This window comes from Bacillus rossius, chromosome 2, assembly GCF_032445375.1.
Source record: "Bacillus rossius redtenbacheri isolate Brsri chromosome 2, Brsri_v3, whole genome shotgun sequence".
In the NCBI taxonomy this organism is placed as follows: domain Eukaryota; kingdom Metazoa; phylum Arthropoda; class Insecta; order Phasmatodea; family Bacillidae; genus Bacillus; species Bacillus rossius.
This window is the reverse complement of record NC_086331.1, coordinates 113623712-113645915: the sequence shown is the minus strand read 5'-3', so window position 1 is coordinate 113645915 and position 22204 is coordinate 113623712. Positions and strand designations below refer to the sequence as shown.

Here is a 22204-nt window from a genome sequence, read left to right as displayed (position 1 = left end):
CTGTTGACCTATTTTTAATGATAGGCCTACATAATTTAGACCAGTTATCCTTGATACAGTAAACTCTCGCAAATCCGTGGGTGTCGGGGATTTATGACCTTCGGATTTTTGAAAACTTCGGATTTTTGAAAAATTTTCATTAAAATACAAAAAAAAATTCTAAAAGATAAGATGGTAGTCAATGAACATGTAATACTACCACAGGACGTCATAATAAACAAGACACTTGAGAAGTTAACAGAATGGTACGTAAGCAATACCAGTATAGTCCATTCATAGTAAATGAAGCACCCGAGAAATTTTTTTTTCTGAAAATTTACAGCCTGGCCTGATTAAATTTAACACACCCATTTGTTCAAGTTGGTAGTAAATTGTGTAAAAAGTAATTTAAAGTCATCTTAAATTAAATTAATGGCACCCGAAGTCGCACTTTGATGTGAAAGAGCTAGGCGTAGCAATGTGGCGTGCGCTGAAACGGGAAGCCCCTTGATAAGGGGAAGTGAATTTAGGAGGGGCGGTTGAGAGAAGCGATACGTAGCTGGCAAGAGACTCAAGGCCACTCCCTCACAGACACACGGCCAGTCCAGTTAAACTAAAGAGAAACGGGAGAAATAAAAAAAAATCATTTGTTAATTGTACACTAGAACCATCAAAAAATCTGAAATTTTGGCACAAAACAAAAATAATCGGGGAAAAAATGGTAAAACTCACAATAAAAGCTTATACAAAGCTATTATTTAACATGCAGCATATATTTTGTGTTGGTTTATAGTGCACTTACTAATGTTCGTATAAGAAGAGAAAAAAAATTGGACAGTCCGTTTAAAAACACGGCAGCAGTAGCTTGTGTGACGTAAGTGGGAGTGCGAGAATCTCGTCTAGACAGGCTGGCGGCTGCAAAGGCAGCGGATGCATGACGTCATACGGCTTACCTCTCCCTCCCAGACAACAAACCATCTCTCTCCCTCTCTCCAGCCCTCTAGCCATTTTCTGCGTGTGAAACTGTCAACATCCTTCCTCCCCTACTCCACACTGCATGCGACGAAAGCCAGGTTGTATAGTCCATTCCCGGTAAAATGAACATTTTTTTAAGGCCCCCCACGGCAGCCATTTACCGTTAATTTTTTGATACAATTTGTTTGTTAGTTACAGAACATTATTTCTGCTGGAAAATCTCTGAAACTTCAAAATTTCTTTAATGGAAAAATTTAGCAGGGCGGTTAGAGTATTTATTTTTACCGCAAATGAACTATACTCACCTTCCCTCCGGCCAGCATTCCCAGCGTGTGACGCATGACAACTACAGTCGTGTGCCGCGCACAGCTAGGAAACTTGTCACTGGCAACATGTTTCACACACTGACACACGGTGCCCAGAGCTTCAGGAAAACCTACGCGATTTCCAACCTACTCTAAATATCCGACTGGAGTCTGTTTACGAAAAGCATTTAAGAATTTGCTAATGCCCAACTGTTTTTTTTATATCGGATTAAGAGGAGTTAAAATGGCTAAAAGGCATGGTTTTGAAGTTTTAGGTGTAAAAAACCGTTAAAAAATTTCTTGAAAGCACCAGAGGAAAAGGCATTACACCTTTATCTTTATTTTCCCGCCATATAATGTTACGGTCACCGCTCAAATTTCACAGTTATCTGACGGGAACGAGATGACTGCGCGCCAGTTCAGAGCCTTTTACCGCGCTATAAATATCAGTGAGCGTCACTCTTATCATCCACTGAGAATAGTGATACATACATCTAAACAGTAACGATCATGTCACTTCGGAAATACCCCGGATTTCTGAGAACTTCGGATTCTCGGGCCACGGACTGGCGAGAGTTTACTGTATGTAGAAATTTTGCAATCAAAATAATGTTTAGTACTAATGGCTAAATACTCATGTTCAAAATTTTTGCAGAATATTTTTTTTTAATAATAAAAATCTCTTATTATCTTAATTTAATAAGTCATTGGAAATTTTTTTATAAACATGAATACAGAATTAAAATATTTTAAACTAGCATATTTAAATTGTTTTAATTTTTTCCAAAATAGTCTGTAAATATTTAGGAATTTGATATAGTCTAACTCAGCAAAAAAATAAAAAATTTTAATTACATTGATTGAGTTTGATGAAAATGACTCTTACTCAAAATATGATGGTTTATAAATCTTTTGCCAATCAAAACATTCTTTGTGTGTTTTTATTTTATATTTTAAATTTAAATTAATTGTGAAAATATATTATAGTATTTTCAAATGTTATACCCTACTGCACTAAGTTTACCAATTTACGGCTATTATTATTATTATTATTATTATTATTATTATTATTATTATTATTATTATTTTGTTTTTAGAGCCGCACCATTCGAGAATTTGATTCCAAATTCACAGTCAAGCAGTTTGGATTTAAGGACGTGCAGGATTACTACCAACATGCCACACTTCATACTAAATTACATTTGATTCACGTTCCTTTGTTTTGTCTGAATGCTGCAGATGACCCTTTTCAGCCAATTGAAGGTAAGTTGTTTGGAATTGTTTTGAACATTAATTCCATTTAGGTTATAAACATTGATGTTTCTAAATTTTTTATTGGTGTTTTAAAGAGAAATTTTATAATAATGTGTAAATCAAAGATTCATGAAAAAACCTTTCATAACCGGACTGCTTTGCAGGTAGTCAGATGTACTAACGTAATTTCAGCATACATACTTTCAAAAAAAAGAAATGTTCAGTGAATCATCTTCCTGTTTGTATGTTTTTATTTTATGTTGTCTCATTTCCACCTTCATCAGATCTGTTAGTTCTTGCTCAGCTAATTAAATAAAATTTTATACTTACTAGTTTTTATGATAAGTATAAGAATTTGCTAGTTAAAATTGGCTGACAATCCACAGTGCAGTCTACTACAACACCAACCAAATGTAATGTTGTGTCATAACTTTAAATGTGTCGTCATTCCATGGTCGATGGCCATGTGTAACATTCCTATCATAGCAGGGTGCCTATTCCCTACTCATGCAATTGCAGAGCAACCAAACTCTGTTTGACTTTTCTAGTATAATAACATGTATGTGGTTTCCTTTTATAAGTGAATCAACATGACTTTTTTTTCTAATTAACATGTTGATTTTATACTACAAGTTACCAATTATAGGTCCAAATCCTTGCTTAATGGTTTCGCTAAAATGTTTGAAAACATTATGTTCAGGCAACTTAATTTTAACCTTAAAAACATTATCTGATAAACAACATGGTTTCAGATCCGAGATGTCTGGTATCTCACACGAGCGCCCTTTGTTCCTCCAGGATAGAGGATAGTCATTTCGTTTAATCAGAGTCTCTACTAGGTACAGAGAGGTCGCGTGTTGGGCTGTGGCTCACTAATAATGTATAAATGTCAGTCAAATAGTAAATTTCGTGGCTGTGGTCTGGGGGCTACCGTTTATATTTAACCTTTTTTTGTCTTTCAGAACTTTTATTTAGAAAATAGAGACCACAGTCATAGGTATTAGCCCAAAGCAATGAGTGAGTAACTTCACCATTGTTCTGAGGACCAAGTCCTTTGGCTTGTAACGCGTACTGGAAGCAACCATAGGATTTACATGCAAGCAGTTATTAATATCAGTTTTTAGTACCTACGAACAGTGAAATTGTGTTCTGTAATCAGTGATGAGGCTTTGTGCATAAATATTTATACTACCGTGTTTTATCGCATAATCGTCACACATTTAATACTAAAATCAAGTTTGAAAAGTTGAGGGCGTACCGGTGTTAAGGTTTGAATACTGGTGGAAAATAATGGGTGCCACCACGTGAGTGGGCACGTGGACCCGGCTTGAAACTCTAACTCAGGGCGTTACGTGGCCCGTGTGCGGCGAGATATTAGTCCTCCAGACTTGTAACGCAACACCTGTCTCTAACTAAGCCCGCTCTCAGCGTCGGGCACGCTTCTAATTACCGCAGTGGGCTCTCAGGGCGTTCCACACGCCGCTGACCAGGCTGGGGACCCACGTGGCCTCCCCGAACACAAAGACACGTGACTCAATTAAGTTGATTTTTATTACTCACGTTACACGCCCTTACACAATCCTTCCGTGATACTGTTATAAAACGCCCAAGGCACGAATCGAATTAGGTGAGGAGGCGAACCACGCACGTGGTCGCCTCAAGCCGTTACTTATCACACAGATGACCGAAAAACTCCGGAGAGTAAATAATTATTAATGAAGCAGTCCCTCCGACCGAGAGAGGCCCCGAGGATAAAAATGAAAACGATTTGGATTAATTACTTAACAGAACTACTTCTCGGTGAAACAACGGTGATGTCCTCGGGGTGTCTGCAGAGACGTCCGCTCTCGGCCGGCTGTAGAAGGAGACTGGGGGAGAGACCACTGCTTGCGGAAGGCAACATGGCGCCCTTCGCGCCGAACACAATTACCGTTAATAACTTAGCTATTGCGTGCCCCGGGTTATTATTTAAAATAACATAAACTCTTTACAAAAATTAGCACATCACATCCATACCCAGACCGTCTGTAATAATTACTTATATGATAGAAAACAGTTTAAATCAAGTTACGTGCTAGTTCCTCCGCCGCCCGCTAGGGAGCGTCCTTGTCCGTGCTTGCACGTATTAAATTACAAAACATCATGATTTAATTAAACAAAAGACACTCACATACATAGCCGTCGTGACACTATTTTGGGGCGAAAAGAAAAGGATTACAATATTTATTAATACATATTAGGGGTGCGGCGCACTGCAGCTAAGTGCCCTCTTGCCGGGCTAGCAACACAACGCACGCACAAGCGGGAGGTTTGAATAGAGATGGTGGTGTTTGGGCGGTGGCATATCGGGCTGAAAGGGGCCGTAGGCCCGGACGACGTCAAAGTAAGGGTGCGATATTTATGTGAAAAAAATTTTTTTGTTAGGTAAAGTTATTCATCAAAACAATACCCATTCATGGAAAGTACGTTTATTTAAAAAGTAGAGTATACAAAAGCACTCCAAACTATTTAAATTACTAAGTCATGCAACAAAAACCTTTCTTCAACTTTAAATAGAAAAACAAAATCTGTGACCTGAATGTGAGCCTGAACTTACGTATAACTATCGTCGTAGTACACACCACGAAAGAGTGCAAGCCATCGAATGTAGTTAACTCTGCACTCGACAGAGAGCGCACATTTCGTGCAATCGGCGAGATACCAATATCGATATTCGTCTACGTGCGCTCACTCTATATGGGAAGCAACATAACCAAACATGAATGATGCCAACTAGCACTGGCTACATTTTTATAAGCGGTACACTGCGGCGACGCAGACAAACAGATAAAGGTTATAACATTTAAAAAACTTATTGAATAGAAAATTTACACATCAGACAATTTTGTATTTCCGTTAATTAAATAAGTAAGTAGTAATAGTATGTCAGAATAAATATTAGATTTCTACTTTGAAATACGTACATAGTTTTATATGGAAAAAATACCTACACAAAGCGCTCGGAATCTAATAGCGGGACCAAAAACATCATGCGACATATACGCAAGAGGTTTTTTTATCCGAATTTTGACGCCCGAAAATATTGTTGCGACGATTATGCGATAAAACAGGTTATATATGTATTTGTTCTCATGTTCACAAGATGGCGGCCATGATGACTGAATTTTCTTCAAGTATTAATAAAAATATGTTAATATCAGTTGGTGTCCAAGAAATGTTATTTCAGTAACCAATCATCATCAGTAACTGTTATTTTGGAATTAAATATTCTTACCCACCCAACTACTTCCTGCATGTGTTCATGAATGTGCATTCCACGTTAATTGTGAACTAGCCGGAGGTTTGGTGTGTCACAAGGCTTCTACCGTACGTTTGTATTCGTCAAGCATCTCTAAAATTTCCATGTCTACTTTACTGAATTATTCAAACCACCACAAGCGATGTTGTACTAGTCAGAACAATCACTACTCACCAAGGTGTTACTGGAATAACTCTTGGCAGCGTCAACACCCCAGACTTTCGCATTGTGGGAAACCTTGGAGTTCATGCAATTGGCCAGTGAGTTTTCTCAGGTACCTCCATCTGCTTTCTGCCCCTTATGCCCTTCACCACATCTTCATGGCAAGGTTTTATTCCAAGTCATCCTTCATGGGATGGTGAACACCTACAGGCCCAAATGAAAGTCTGCCACTTGCTGGATAATGCTCCTATCATGAGTTCACTCCCTCACACACTGTTCTTATTATCATTAGAACATACCTTCAATGCTAATTACAATTTTTTTTTGTGTAGCAATTCCAATTGAAGAAGCAAACCTGTCAGAGAACGTGGCCATAATGGTGACCGCTCGTGGAGGTCACATTGGTTTCCTTGAGGGCTTCTTTCCGCTCTACAGTGATCAGTACATCAGCAAAGTTTTCAGCCAGTTCTTCAGAGCTGTGTGGGAAGAGAAATTTGATGTGCTCAGTACATAATGGCAATGTGCTGACATTTAGTGGCTTAGTTCCAGCACAATAATTTGCATTGTTAAAGATTTTCTATAGTGTTACAAAGATCTATTGTTGAAAATTTGCTATTGCATTTATAGATATAATTTTATTGTTTTTATTATTTTTTATTTATTTATTTCTGTAAAGAAAGGGGCCAGTTGTTTACATTCTATACATTTTTAAAGAAAATTATTCTTGTTTGAATAATGTTTTTAAATTTAATATAAGTATAGTCTAAAAATGTTTCTCATATCGGAGAAATTATTTGTACAGAATAATTTATTCATGTTAAACCTGGTATTACTGAATAATGTTAAATCAAAAAAAGTCTCACAACATTGTTTATTTTTATATTTTATTTGGTTATTCTAAGCATGTTTAATGAGTGTATCTTGCAAGCAATATAGCAAGCCAAGACATTAAGGCAGAGAGAGTGAATGCTAAGAATAACACTACCTCAAAAACCTGGAGAATGTTGTAGTAATTTAATATTTTTGCAACCACTTTTATACATGTATGTGTGTGTGATGCAGTGCTGTTTTTGAAGCTCTGCAGTTGCTTCTAGGGGAAGACCATGGTAGTTGAGTGTACAGATAACTTACCACCCACCAAGGTGACTACTCACTGTTTAATTTCCAGCGAGGTCAAATCCAAATTTTCCTCAAGTTGGAAAAGTGGTGGACATTGAGTGAGCTGGTGGGTTTTCTCTATGGGTCATGTCTCACCCATGTACATTCCATCATGGCTTTATGTCATAATTTCACCCTTCATATGTCACTAATGTCCTTTATGTTTGCATGACTAAACACTAGTTTGTTCATTCAATTTCTTCTGGTACATTCTTAATTTAGTAAGTACTTTTCTCATGGTCTTAGCCATCACTATTCCAAGATAAAGTTTCAAGGATTGATCTTACTTGTTAAAGTCTTCTTCACCTTCATAAAATGTGATCACAAAATATATATATTTTGACTAAAAAGGTACAGTAATGGCAAATAAACACTCTAGACATTGATGTGTTTTTTTTTATTAAAAAATAAAAATAGCAAATTGAACCCAGACTTAAGTATAATCATGTGTGAGAGTTAATAACCAGAGAGTAAATTTGTGGAAAATTTATTTTAATTAAATCATCCTCATACAACACCAATCCCTCACTTAGCACGTCTTCAAATTGTACAGATTCATTTAGCACGGTGTATATTTTTTTGTCCCAGTCTTGAATAGTACGTCTCAAATTGAATAGTACGTCTCAAATTGAATAGTACGTCTCAAATTTCAGTTGCCACAAGCAAAAAAAGAAGTTTGGCATAACGCCACAAAGTCTGTTTCAACTTGATAAACAACAGATTTTATCATGGCATACAGTTAGCTTACAAAGAGGGAAGAGATGTGTGCTCAGGTCTGACTACGCTATCGGCTGTTGTCTAAACATTGGCTGTGGCAAGTTCAGTTACGGCTATGGAGAGTAAAGGATCAAATGTTCTTACGTCTGCGCATTTGCCACTGGGCCGTACTGTTGTCGCAAGGCCATAGACCGGGCGGTGATAAACTTCAGTCTAGCCAGTTACAGGGATCTCGCATGCACAAACATAAAGCCACATCTGTCTATTCATCTGCCGGTAACTGTACGTGCGCAAGCACTTGCAGTTAGAATCATATTGGAATATTTACTTCCGTGTGAGAGCATAATGCATCGTGTTCAAGTTTTTGAGACAAAACTAGAAGTATTACGGCATGCAGAATGTCATGAAGGCTACACATAAATGTTGGTCGCACTTTAGTTTTAAGCAAGTCAACTGTGCCCACAATCGTACAAAATAAGGATTCTATCAAACGTTAATATAAGTCTGATGCTGTTGGTTGTACTAGCTGGAATATATTTAACATTAGATACCGGAAAAAAATGAAGATATTCACATAAAAATGGTTGTCGAATGGTGCAATGAAAAGAAATCACGGGCCTGATAGGAATAGTGTAAACCAAGCCGTGATATGCTAATAAGCACTTTAACTTTTGAAAAATTAAATTGTAAATATCCAGACAGTATTATCGGTTTAACTGCCAGTAAAGGATGGTTTCAAAAGTTTGTGGAAAGGTACGCAACTTGAGTTGGTAATGCCCAGGCGGGTAAGCCAACCAGCCAACTGAAGATAAGTACATAACCACCTATCTCCCGTTACATGGTGTTGTATTTGTCATACGAAGTATTGAATGGTAGTTTTATAAAGGTAAATGGTGTGACGTATTTACCATTGAGTTTTATCGTACACATTTATATTACGTAAATAATATTTCCCTACACATTTTGGAACTAGGAATCGAACCAACACGGCCCCTACAACCCGAAACAAAACCGCAGCCCATGAACACCATGAAGCTTGCAACCGGAATGCAGATGAACAGCAAATTAGACACAACCCCTAACCTCGCCTGCCACGTCATGGAGAGGATGCGCACATGGAGCTGCCGAACACAGCCTACCCAGGCTGGACAACCCCACCCCGACCCCTGATGAGCCGACTAACAATACCAGAGTTTAACGGAGTCCCACATAAGGACCCGGAGGCATACTTGCAACAGTGTGAAACTCGACTGGCGCGCTGCGGGTTACCACAGGACGAGTGGGTGGAGAGGACCAGCGAACAACTGTACGGTACCGCCCGGAACTGGTGGAACCTGTGGGGAAGGTTCGACATCACATGGCAGGAGTTCAAAGAGACGTTCAAGCGCCGGTTAAATACTGGAGAACCTATAGTACAGTGCACGTCACAGTTTTACGGCACCACACAGAGAGATGGAGAACCGGTCGAGAACTTAATTGCGAGCAAACTGCAACTGTTCAGACGAATTTCACCGAATATTGATCCCATCCATGCACTACCCACATTCACCATGTTACTACGGGATGAGTTACAGCCCTTCCTACGAGTCAGCCACACACAGACAGTAGAGGACTACATCCAGCAGGCGATAGCAACTGAATGCAACCTTCAAAAGGTCTGGCGCCGACAACCACCGGAAGCACACAGGGGAGACCAGGGACCACCCAGCAGCTGGAGACAACCCGCCCTGCAAGCCCCGCCATCTTTCCAACCACGATGCACCCGGGCAATTAACGAGGCACCACCGCCACCAGTGGCCCAACACGTGTCAGGGTTCCCACCACCAGGAACAGACTACTTCAACTGGCCCCCTCCGTGCCATCCAGGTTGCCCCCAAGGGACACGCCACTGGCATAGTGAATACCCGTGGATGCCTGCCGACTTGCAGGCTGGAACTATGCAACCACCGCAACAGCAACCACAACCACAACCACACCAACTGCCTTCAGGAAATGGGTCGCAGGGGATGCAGGAGTAGAACCCCCCTTCCCCGTGGCAACAGGAAGTTACTTGCCACCGATATTGGGACAGATCGGTCGAATCATGGACAACGTACTCCGCATCCCAGTGGAAGTGAAAAACCGACCCACAACCACCCTGGTTGACACGGGGGTGAGCCACGTGTTCGTTCACCCCTTCCTGGTGCCATCCAGAGTGCTACGCCCACACTGTGGCGAGCTGCACCTGGCCACCACCACCCACGCTGGCCAGATGATCGGATACACGGATGTCAAGGTGAGCCTACAGGAATTCGTTACTCATATCACTGCCGTGGTTGTAAAGGAATTACACAAGGAGCTTGTGTTGGGACAACCATGGTCGACAGAGCACGACACAGTGCTGGAGTTGGGAGCCGCCCACGTCCATGTTGGCCTGACAGAACGATTCAAAGTGTATGCCATGGGACAAGTGCCCACACCAACTGGTGAAGTATTGACTTTGGCCAACCTGCAGCACAATGTTCCCCCACTGTTCCAAGACCTGGTGTACAGGACCCTTCGCGAGCAGCAGGATGTGTTCGCTGTGGCAGACCCATTCAGGCGCACTACAGTGGCCGAGCACACTCCCTACCACCACTGACCAACCAGTGTACGACCCCCCACACAGGTATGGTTTTCGCGAACAGCGAGTAATCTGTGAACAAGTCACAGAAATGCTGCAGAACGGCATCACAGAGCCATTGAATAGTAACTACAATGCCGGTATAGTACTAGCCTCAAAAAAGGACGGGTCTCTCCGGTTCTGTGAGGACTTCCAGTCGCTAAATGCTGTAACCATCAGTTCCCCACCCCCGCATAAAAGTGTCGAGGTGGCCGTAGCTGGGCTGGGTAGGGCTCGAGTGTTAAGCACCCTGGACCTGAAGACCGGTTACTGGCAGATGCAGATCAAACGGGAAGATAGAGAAAATACAGCGTTCACCGTGCCTGATGGCAGGCACTTCCAGTTCCGAGCATTGATTTTTGGTCTGAAGTGCACCCGGCCACCTGCCAGGCCATGATGGACAGGGTCCTAGAAGGCTACATAGGGCTGTTTACGACAGACCTACCTCGACTATGTAATCGTTTTTCGGAAACGTGGGAGGACCATTGCCATCACCTGGCCCTAATGATAGAGCTGTTGGCCACCCACCATCTTACGGCTAACCCTGCTAAATGCCACATCGGGGCTGGTGAGGTAGACTTTCTCGGTCACATCGTCAGCGAGAGTGGGAATCGTCCCCAGTTAGGCCACCTGCAGAAGATCGCGGAAGCCGAAGCTTCCCGAACGCGAAAACAACTGCAAAAATTCATAGGCTTAATAAACTGGCTGTGCAGCTATATCCCGGACTTTTCTCTAATCATCTCACCCCTCACAGACTTGCTGTCACCTCAAGCACACTACTGCTGAGGCTCTTTGGTGCAACAGGCGTTCCATCAAGTTAAACTTGCATTCACCCATGCCACTCATTGACACGGGTGGATCCCGAGCGCCTCCTTTTCTTACAAACAGATGCAAGCGCACTGGGAGTGGACACGGAGAAACACAAATGATCGACTACGCCAGCGCAAAATTCAGACCAGCCTAGAGTTACCAGACACTGATAATAAAAAAGGAGGACATTCATCTCGCAAAAGGAGGACAATATATTTTTTTAAAAAAGCCAAGAATTAATTACAATGGAGTACGATATTTTACAATGTTTTGGCATTTAATACAGTTTCAGTATAAAGAATCAAACAAACTACGCATATACAGCATATTAAAAACACGTTCTTCTGCATGTGCTGCTACCTGTCAAGCTGTCATAGAACTACTTACTAGTGGGATGACTCTGCGGACAGCGCGCGCTTTACTCAGAGCGTAAAGCTGGAATTACAATGCCCCGACGGCCCTGACACGACAGGCCCGACAAGTTCAACAGCCAATGAAATACAAGCTCGCCGTGACGTCAGCCCGACAAAATACGCACCCCGACGGCCCGCAAGGAATATATTCTATTTCTAATTTCGTCGTGTCGGGCTGCCCGACAGAAAAGAAAACGGCAACGGAAAGGAAACAGTACAGAACTAAATTTCAAAAATATTTACCTACTTGGTAAATCTTTTTGCTGAAATTCCGTTTTACGTGTGGGTGAATTGAAAATTTTTTAGCTTGCCTTAGTCTGTTTGTATAAACATAAACCGATATCATCGTGTTTATGGTTAAAGACGTTATTTTAGAATCATGAAGATTGGATTTAAGAATGGACGAGTTCAGCGAAGAACTACTAATTAATAAAGTCCAAGCTCATGCTATTTAGTATTATATTGGTCTGAAGGACTACAGAAACCAGCCAAAAAAAGAAAAAGCATGGGCTGAGATAGCAAATAGTTTTTCGGGAGAGGAAGTTGATGGTAAGTTAACTAAATAAATAGAAGAGCCTACTTTGTTTTTAGCGCATTCTATAATGCATTTTAATTGAAGTATTTAGCTTGGCACAATTTGCCGAAGGCCAAATTGAAAATCGTCGGGTTATTTTTGTCGTGGTATTGTGACTCTACGCTTTTAAATCTGTCGTGCTGAGATGCTGCACGACAGTTTGTCTGGCCTGTCGTGTCGGACCCGTCGGGGCATTGTGATTCCAGCATAACTGCAGGAATTATCTCACTTTATAAAAAAGCCGGACTTTTGGAGCATTAAGGAAAATCCGGCCGGACGCAAAAAAATACATAAAAAGGAGGACATGTCCTCCTTTTGCCGGACGTCTGGTAACCCTAGACCAGCCGAGATACGATACCACTGTAACGTCCGACCGAAGGCCACCCTAAAGCCCGACCTGTAACCGCCAGTATCCAACCCCGCTAACGGAACGCCCCCCTAGCCATGGCCCACCCGAGTCAGGCGAGCGCCGCGGAACATAGGTAGAATCAACTCCCATGCCCTAACCGACCAGACAACGCGATGTACGCACATTTTAAATTCAATACACATTAATGATCACATCATTTTTAATTAACAACCCCGTGCAAGGGAAGTGCGACATAGGGGTGCCCGAGTCACTCACGTGTGGTTTTTTAGTAATACAGTTGTGAGTGCTCCCCTTACGGCCTTCAGCCTAATTTCAATAACGTAATGTGTAACTTAATTAAAACCACCCCAAATTTCCGTGTATCATTCGCCACTGGAGCAGTCATCAAGCGACGAACAGTCTCCAGTGTGACTCAGATAATTCAAACTTGTTTCATATAAACTTGCTAAATCTAATTTTCAAAACATATATATTTATTAGGTTAATTGTTAATTTTTAATGTGGGAATTTAGAGCCACTTACAATCTTTTGTTTATATAATATTTTACGAATAACAGAACTTTAGAAATTCTGGTGCGACAGGATGCTCACCCCTCCCCTCGCGCCAGGGCCAGACGCCAGTACAGCGCGACTCGCGGACCGGGACGGACGCACGTCCCATGGGGAGCCATCATCCTTTGTCTACACTGAACTTCATTCTGGTAAATATAGTCTAACTTCAAAACCTTTTTAAGTATTCCCCGTGTGCGCCCGGTCCTTTTACGGTGTAGGGCCTATCCCAGCCGCGTAAACATAACACTCCCCGCTCAATGCATTACACGGGGCAGTGCAATATACCGCACGGGCCGACTCCCGCACCAACGGACTTTCAGTTAACTGCCGAAGTGCACAGGCACCGGCCACACCTAAGTGAAGACTTTAATTAATTTCATAGCGGGCCGCGGTCTACACAGATGGGCCCGCGCGTCGCCGTTTGCAATTTACGGGATTGGCCGACTCCAATCGAACTTCCCCCCTCAACCTCGACAGGCGTGAGGACTTAACTTTAGTGACGACGCGTCAGAGCGTCCTGTGTACTCGTAGTGTACTTTGTGTAGGGAACTGTAAATGCAAGTGTAATTACCAACGTTAATTAAGCATCCACTCCGCACACTCTGTGCGCGACGTGTATGCAAACCAGACTCGTGTGTGTTATTTGTGGAACCTCCCCAAACCAGTTAGGGATCAGTTTGCTATGCTGTGTAGGGCCAGTAGTGCAGCAGTAATTAGTAGGGGTGTGCGGGAATAGGTTTTTGTACTGCGGGAAATTTTCGGGAAAAATAAATTTTTACCGCGGGAAACGGGACGTGATTGGGAAAATTTTTATCAAAATAATAATAATAATAATAAAAGAGCAAATTTTTGACTCTGCCGTCCGCCGCGGTCTCGTGTTCGAGGTCGGGCGCAGGTCCTAGCGGGGTGGTTGGCTTTCTTAGAGATTTCTGTTCCGGGAGGGCGCCAGGCTAGATCGGTGTCTAACCGTGTGATGGTCGTGGGTTCGTTGCCCCAGCGTGGTCCGCTAGAACCGTCGGCGGTGATGAAATTTGTTTCCTGATTAGGTTGGGTTGTTTAGGTTAATTTACATACGCTGTTCTGGTTGGACTCAGGTGGGCCATGGCTAGGGGTGCTTTCCGTTAGCAGGTCCGAGTACTGGCGGGTGCAGGTCGGGCTTTGGGATGGCCTTCGGCCGTACAATGTCAAACGCCCCCCCCTCGAGAAGCCCGACCTTGTGCCGCGAGTGGCTCTGCCACGTGAGGGCGCCCCTAGCTTCGGCAGCAGCACCGCTTCAGCGGTGTCCATAATGGCCGCAGCTGGTAGGCTCTGCGTCCTGGGCCCAGGTCGTCCCACATCGAACACCCGGGTGCTGGCCTGTTGACGTCGTCCCTCGGCGCCTGGTACGGCGTGGATGGGTACAGCCTCCTCTCCCGTTCCGGTGTACCGGGCGGGTTTGGAGTAGAGGCCTCCTCGTCCTCGTCGTCCAGTTCCGTCACCATGGGGTGGTGTCGGTGTGGTCGTTCTGCGGTTGTGCCCTAAGCACCTCCCCGGACTCGTTCTCGGGGGTTGACAGTTGTTCCGAGTGTGGCTGCGGTGTCTCGCAGCGTGCGGCGGTGCGGTGGTGGCCAGGGTGCCGGCCGGCAGGGGCGGTGGCGACCAAGGTCAGGCGGCTCTCAGCAGGAGGGCAGCAAGCGCGGGCGGCGCTCGGCACGGTCCGGCTCAGCCTTGCCGACATGCGGGCGTTTCGCGGCTCGTCGTGCCAGACGGATGACAGGTGTCATCGTCTGAGTGACGGTCAAGTGCGGTGGTGGGGCGGTCGGGCGTCCAGGTGCCGGGGCGTCGACTTGCATTGCATCAGGCAGATGCAGGGAGCTCAGGCGACCTGGTAGCTGCGGTGACTTCACGATGTGGTGGCGCGGTGGCTTTGGGGGCCAGAGTCCGCGTCGCCTCGGCGGCTGCTGTGGCAGGCTAGCCGAGGGGCGGCGTCGTGGCGCTTCTGGAGCACAGAGTGCGCGTCGCCTCGGCGGCTGCTGTGGCAGGCCGGCCGAGGGGTGGCATCGTGACGCCTGCGGCGGCTTGAGTGCGCGTCGCCTTGGCGGCTGCTGTGGCGGGCCGGCCGAGGGGTGGTGTCGTGGCGCCTGTGGCGGCTTGAGTGCGCGTCGCCTCGGCGGCTGCTGTGGCAGGCCGGCCGAGGGGTGGCATCGTGACGCTTCGGGCGTTCCTGATGTCGCCTCTGGTGGTGATGAAAATGGCGTCGGCGTTTTGCGCGTCGGTTTCGTTCTGGCAGGTTGAATCGACTGAGCCTCGAAGCCAGGCGGGCACCGCGGGGCGAATCCAGGCGGCGGGGCCTCGCACAGGCGTCTCGGCGTCGTGGCCCTGGGCGTTTCGTTGTCCAGCGTCCCTTTTGAGACCGCGTACTCATGTGGCGGTGAGGACGGCTGCATGACGTTGAAGCTAGGCGGTGGCGACGGTGTGGTGTGACGTGTCGGTGTCGAGTCTGGTGGCGTACCGGATGAGGCGTGTGTCGGAGACGACGCGGGTTGCGTAGGAATGGTCCTTCGCGGCACTGTGACGATGGTCAGGTGCGGTGGCGAGGCCATCCCGGCGTCGTGAGGTGTCTCTGACACGAGGCGGGTTCGGGACGTCGTGACAGACTGCGGTTGACGATCGGCGTCGTGCGTCGTTCGGTCGGCTTCGGCGGGTCAAGCCTCGTCACAGTCATGTTGAGTGGCTTCAGGTCTGCGACGGGTGTTGAGGCTGGTGACTTTGGACCCGGAGGCGGAGGGAGCGGGATTGGCGGCGAGAGGGTGACGAGCGTCGGCGTCGGGACGTAAGGCGTCCTTGGTGAGGAGTAGTGCATCGGCGTGAGTGGCGTCAGATCGATTAAGCGTGGTCTCGCTGGTGACGGTGTTTCCGGACTTGTGTCGGGAGGCGTCAGGTCTACGAGGTATGCCGAGGTTGGTGGCTCCAGGACAGGAAGCGGTGGGAGCGGGATTGCTGGCGTCAGGAAGCCAAGCATCGGTGTCGGGACGGTAGGTGGCTGGAACATTGTACGTGATGGTGCGGATGTCGTCGGGACGAGCGTTCGTGATACGTCATGCGTCAGCGTGAGTGGTGTCTGGATGTCGTGAATCGTCACGGCGTATCGTAGGGGAGGAATTATTAGCGTCGCTGCCGAATTCTGCACCTGGGTGGCATGTTTTGCGGTACATCGTGCGCACGTGAAGGTGAAGGACTCGCGCCGCAAAGTCCCTTCACTCTCGTTGGTACAGTCACGATGCCATAGGCCAGCACACTCGTCGCAGTGGTAGCCCATGCTACTTCCTCCAGGACACGACAGGTTTCCACACATCGTCACCCAATATAGGCGGTACTCTTGACAATAGCCACACTCGTACCCAGCGGCGGTCCTGCCGTATAAGTACCCACTCGGGAAGGGGTGGTAACACCCGATGAATTTGTCCGCATACATCTCTGCGCACTTGGTGCTCCTGTTATCGTGCGTGTTCCGTTGTGTCGATTCGTCTTTTCATTCGTGGTGTTTGTGCGCGCGGGGCAGTCTGCGCGTGGGGTCGCGCTCGCCGGCTGGGCAGGTGCCCGGACAGCCGCACAAAACGAAGGCCGAGAATGGCCGCGGTGCGGGTGGGAATGCGAGGCATTGGCCGAGAGCGCCAGGACAGCCGCACAAAGCGGACGGGTGGAGGATTGTAGGAGGTGGAAGCTGTTCGGATGGCCGCGCGAAGCGGAGAGTTGCTAGGGTAGGAGAGGTGGGGAGGTGAGGGGAAGGGTCTTCGGCCCGTCACGTGAAAGAGAAAGCGGTGCGGAAGTGAAGAGGGGCTGGGGGGGGGGGGGGCGCTGGGCTGTGAGTCGCTCGCCTGCGTCGAGCGTTCTGCTGGAATGTCGTGCGCTGGGGGAGGGGGAGAGGGATCCTTTGTCCGCTGCTCCTGGCGCGTCAGCCTGTCTAACCCTCGCGCGTCCAAAATGGCAGTTTTCTTGCAGTTTGTTCGGTTTTCACGTATTTTGTTCAAAATTTAGCCACATGCAGGGGGCGCCATTTGCCGTCCGCCGCGGTCCTGTGTTCGAGGTCGGGCGCAGGTCCTAGCGGGGTGGTTGGCTTTCTTAGAGATTTCTGTTCCGGGAGGGCGCGAGGCTAGCTCGGTGTCTAACCGTGTGATGGTCGTGGGTTCGTTGCCCCAGCGTGGTCCGCTAGAACCGTCGGCGGTGATGGAATTTGTTTCCTGATTAGGTTGGGTTGTTTAGGTTAATTTACATAAACTGTTCTGGTTGTTCTACGGGTCGCACGTCGCGCACGGGAGGTGCGGGGTGGACGTTTTATTGTTCACGATTTACACTGGTTCATTACATTGGGCGCGAGGTCTACTCGGCGGTACATGACTGCCAATGAAGCGTCGGAACACGTAGAAGTTTTGATTACACTATTATTACAATTACACTTGACAAAATGGCACTCTGTGTTGCTTTTACGTACACGATTACACTGCACACGTTATCTGAGAGGGACACCTGCGTGCCTCTACGTGTGTTTACTTATTAAGTCCTCACGCCAGTCGCAGTTGAGGGAGAGCGTTCAATTAGCATCGGCTAATCTCGTAATCGGTAACTCGCGATGCGCGGGCCCACCTGTGTGGACCGCGGCTCGCTACTAAATTAAAAACACGTTTAAGCTTGGATGTAGCCTGTGCACTGGGCGATTAACTAAAGTTCTTGGGTGGCGGGAGACGGCCCGTACCGTATACTGCATGGCCCCACGTAATGCTTTGTGTGGGGCGTGTTAAATTGACGCGGCTGGGTTAGGCCCTACACCGGAAAAGAACCGGGCGCACACGGGGAGTATTTAAAAAAAGGTTTTGGTTGTGACTATAATTACCAGATGGACGTTCGGTGAAACAAAGAGATGCTGGCTCCCCGTGGGACGTGCGTCCGTCCGGTCCGCGAGTCGCGCTGTACTGGTGTCCGGCCCTGGCGCAAGGGGAGGGGTGGGCTCCCTGTCGCGCCAGAGTTTCTAAAGATCCGTTATTCGTAAAAAAAATTACATTAATAATAAAAAGAAAGTGACTAAATTCATAAAATAAAACTTAATGATTAACTTAATATCTATATTTGTTTTAGAATTCACATTTAATAAGATTGTCTAAAATAAGTTTGAATATTAGAGTCAAGCTGGAGACCGTCTCTTGGTAACTACTCCAGTGGCGAATGATAATGCTAATTTGGGGCGGTTTGCGTTACGTCACACGTTTCACTACCGAATTTAGGCTGACGGCCGCGAGGGTTGCACTCACAGCTGTTTTAGTAGGAAGCTACACGTGAGTGACTCGGGCACTCCTACGTCGCACTCTATTAATTAGGGGCTTTTGTTTGTTTCTGATTACTTTATTATTGTGTGGGGAATTTTGTAGGCACGGGGAGTGCGTTGCATGTGTAATTAAAATGGTTCGCTATTCTCTACCTTGGGCTGCGGTCCGCTCACTTGACTCAGGTGGGCCCTGGCTAGGGGTGCTTTCCGTTAGCGGAGCCGAGTACTGGCGGGTGCAGGTCGGGCTTTGGGGTGGCCTTCGGCCGTACGATGTCAACTCTGATATTGAACCCTAGTATCAAAGGAATCATTTCAAATTAAACTTAAATACTTTAAATTCTTCTTTGTAAATCTAAATGCTATAATTAATATTATTATATCTTAAAAAAGTTTTTCACTTCAAAGTTCTTTTCTGTTTTGGTGAAGAAAAATCAGTTCTTCGACGTGGTCGGTAGTAAGTTTCTCCCTATGTGCTGTAACAATATTTCCGGCACATGAAAATACTCTCACTAGAGGCTTCGGTAGCTGGAATGCCCAGGTACTGTCTAACCAAAGCAGCTAGTTTTGGAAACACTAGCTGTCCTGTTTCTTTCCACCAAGTGAGTGCACAACTTGATCGTGAAATAGTTGGGCAACTTATATACTCCTCTACTTCCTGGTTGACAGCAGGGTGTTGTGATGAAGCCAAATTGTCAAATTCTGCCCAAAATGATTAACTGGATGGCTGAGATTCCGAAGCATGCTCTGGGGAGAAAAGAAAATAGGATAGAAAAATCACTAAATTTCTACTTTTTGGGTTGTGTGCAACTGAAATTAAGTTTTGTGTTGAACATATTTCCAAAATTATTGGATTGATAAGAATAAAATTTTTAACTAAGAACATTATCCACATTTTAAAACTGGAGGGTGGGTAGCTTTAAAAAGCATGCAAATAAAAAACCACAACTCACCCATTTTGTGTGTATCGTCATTGTCGGGAATTTTTGATTTCAAGTGCTCCATTGCAAGATGCTTTTCTTCTTGTGGTACAATAACACTTTTAAACCGTGGATCCAGCAACATGGCAGGAAAGTATGGTTCTTTCCGATCATACAGAGGAAATCTTATTTTAATAGACTGTAAGAGCAATTTTGCAAATGAAAAAACACTCGAGTGTGGCATTTTAGTGTTCGTAGAAATATATCGTTCAAGTGATGATTTCAGCAAAAACAGAACTGGTATGACCATTGATATTGTGGGCGTTTTATTACCACATAACTCAGTGGTAGCCTGGTGCATGGGCTGCAGAATTTCAACATATACCTCAACTAATTTCCACTCAGAAACAGTTAAATTGTCAATTTTGTTTTGGGCACAGATATGCTGTGACACAGAATCTTTACATGCTAGCAATCGTTCAAGCATCAGGAATTCTGAATACCATCGTGTTTCACAGTCTTGAATTAGTTGGACAGGAGGTTGACCTAAATATTCCTGTATTACATGCTGCCGTCACCCGACCTCTGTGAAAGGCCCGGGGGGTACCTGACGGGCGCTACGGGCGTCGCGATGCTCTTGTTGTCCGGAGGGGCGCCAGGCTAGCGGGCTGCTAGGCTTTTGGTGTGGGGTCGTGGGTACTCTGCCCCCGCGTGCCCCGCCAGGTACACGGCTTGAATGTAACCTGAATGGTTCTACGCTTGACTGTGAAGGCCGCTCGGCCGTGTGGAGGACAGGGAATTACGGAAAATGATATACGAGATGGCGAGAATACATTTAATTTGTGAGTTTCACCGGGGGTCCATGTGGGTACACGGTACACTCTACAAGTCCGCTCCGTGGTTCAGTCCCGCTACAAAAATTCTCACCAACACTAAACACAACACTACGTGACAATGGTTACCGCGGCAGTCTCGCGGGACGTGGGTCGATGCTCGCTGGAGACGGCCAGCGCCGAAAGTTAACGGGTGCAGGGGGGGCTCTATGAGCGGGCTCCTAAATTCGGCAAAACACTTACGTGTGTGCAGCCGGCAGGCATATGCACGGCATCCTTAAGTATAAACACTTTCGCTGGAGTCGGCCAGTACCGTACGTTCTGTGATAAGATACGTCGCACGGTATCACACTGAAGGCGGTCGGGATAGGCCCGGCTCCGCAAAATACGCGCCGAGTCGACGTGGGCAGCGGTGAATTAATAAAAGGTTTTAAATTTAAGGATTCAGTACAGAATAAAATAATCAAAGAAAGAAAACTTGGATGCTGCCCACGGACACACGTCTGTTCCCGGCGCGGAGTGGTTGGAGACTGCCGAACATGGCCGCCTCGCAAGGAAGAGAAACTTTCTCTTCTTTGTGAGTCGGCGTCAAAAAACTTATATTAATTGAATTTACTCTATTACCAGTTAAAACATGTTCCAGGTGCCCAATTAAAATGTAGCACCTGGTAATTGGGTGCTTAAGGCTTAACAATGGTTTTAATGTATTTAATTATTTAAATTGTGACATCAAGTTGGCGACTGTAAATTTACTAACATGTTGTCCCACTGCGAATTGTTTTAGAGGGATTTCTCCTATTCTGACTTGATCATAGTCACGGGCATTTTAATTAAGGCCAGTGGCCGCAGTGACTGTTAAGGAGGTTAGTTGTCTGCTCCGTGCGTGGTGTACTCGCCCGGAGTGTCTACGACACACTTATTACATGTCGGCTAATTAGTAATTTCGTACTAATTGATTTTCTTTTAATTGAATTATGGGTTCGATTCTCCGGGGTTCCGTACCTTTAACTTTCATTATGTCTATTGGGGTCACGCCCGAGGCGCTCGCCTGACTCAATCCGGCTGGGCAAGGGGCGCGCTCCGAAAACGGGATACAGTACTGGCGGTGCGGAGCACGGGCTTAAAGGCCATGGTCGGTACGTCGTCAATGCAACTCTCCAGTAGATTTCGCACTGTGCTTATAATGTCCAACAATTGAACGAACTTTTTTAAGCATTGAAGTCATACTATTTGCGTTGTGTTTTGCATCACTAAGTGCAAGTTGTAAGGTGTGTGCGAAACAGTGCAACTGTTCAAAATTGATGGAATTACACAATGAAATTCCTAGCAAAATATTTCTGCCATTGTCTGTGACTGCACACAATGGGATGTGTAAATGACTTAATTTCCACTCTTCTAACACATTACTAATCTTGTCAGCAATTGCCACTCCAGTGTGGCCACCAGGAAAGTGATATCCCCCTAAACAATATATTTTCATATTATATGAATAGTCAATAAAATGGCAAGTGGTTGACATATAAGCAGAATTGCTGCCTGATGTCCACAAATCAAAAGTAAAAGCCATTGATTTAACAGAGTCACTTTTGGCGAGTGCCTGAGCTATTTACTCACTTATTTTACATTTAGCGTCCACATAAATTTTTGGAATTACTGTTCGCGAGAAAGTAACTCTTGAAGGTACTTTGAACAGTGGCTGTGCAACTGCCATAACCTTATGAAATTTATCATTGTCAACTGTACTGTACAGCAAGAAGCTGCTCGCGATCCATTCTCCAATGGCGTGGGTCAACTTCTCAGCACGTGGATGAGAATATGGCCATTTTAACGTTGACGCCACTCCCGCTGCCTGTTTAAGTTTTTAATTAAATATTAGCGTTGGAAAAGTTCTCAGGGGTTTTAACGGGGGTTCGGCCTCGTGGCTGCAGGCAGGAGCGCGTCGTGGTT

At 45.7% G+C, this 22204-nt stretch overlaps 1 protein-coding gene across 3 annotated transcripts in view; it reads left to right on the top strand.

Annotated features, from left to right (window-relative positions):
* LOC134529634 (phospholipase ABHD3) overlaps positions 1 to 7517 on the top strand; it is a 30934-nt gene extending 23417 nt beyond the window's left edge. For all 3 annotated transcript variants that reach the window (XM_063363936.1, XM_063363937.1, XM_063363938.1), the window contains exons 7-8: positions 2357 to 2522; positions 6306 to 7517. In XM_063363936.1, coding sequence (XP_063220006.1) covers positions 2357 to 2522; positions 6306 to 6487 — 348 coding nt within the window. In that variant the 3' untranslated portion in view covers positions 6488 to 7517. The remainder of the gene's footprint in view (positions 1 to 2356; positions 2523 to 6305) is intronic.
* Positions 7518 to 22204: the final 14687 nt, after the last annotated feature.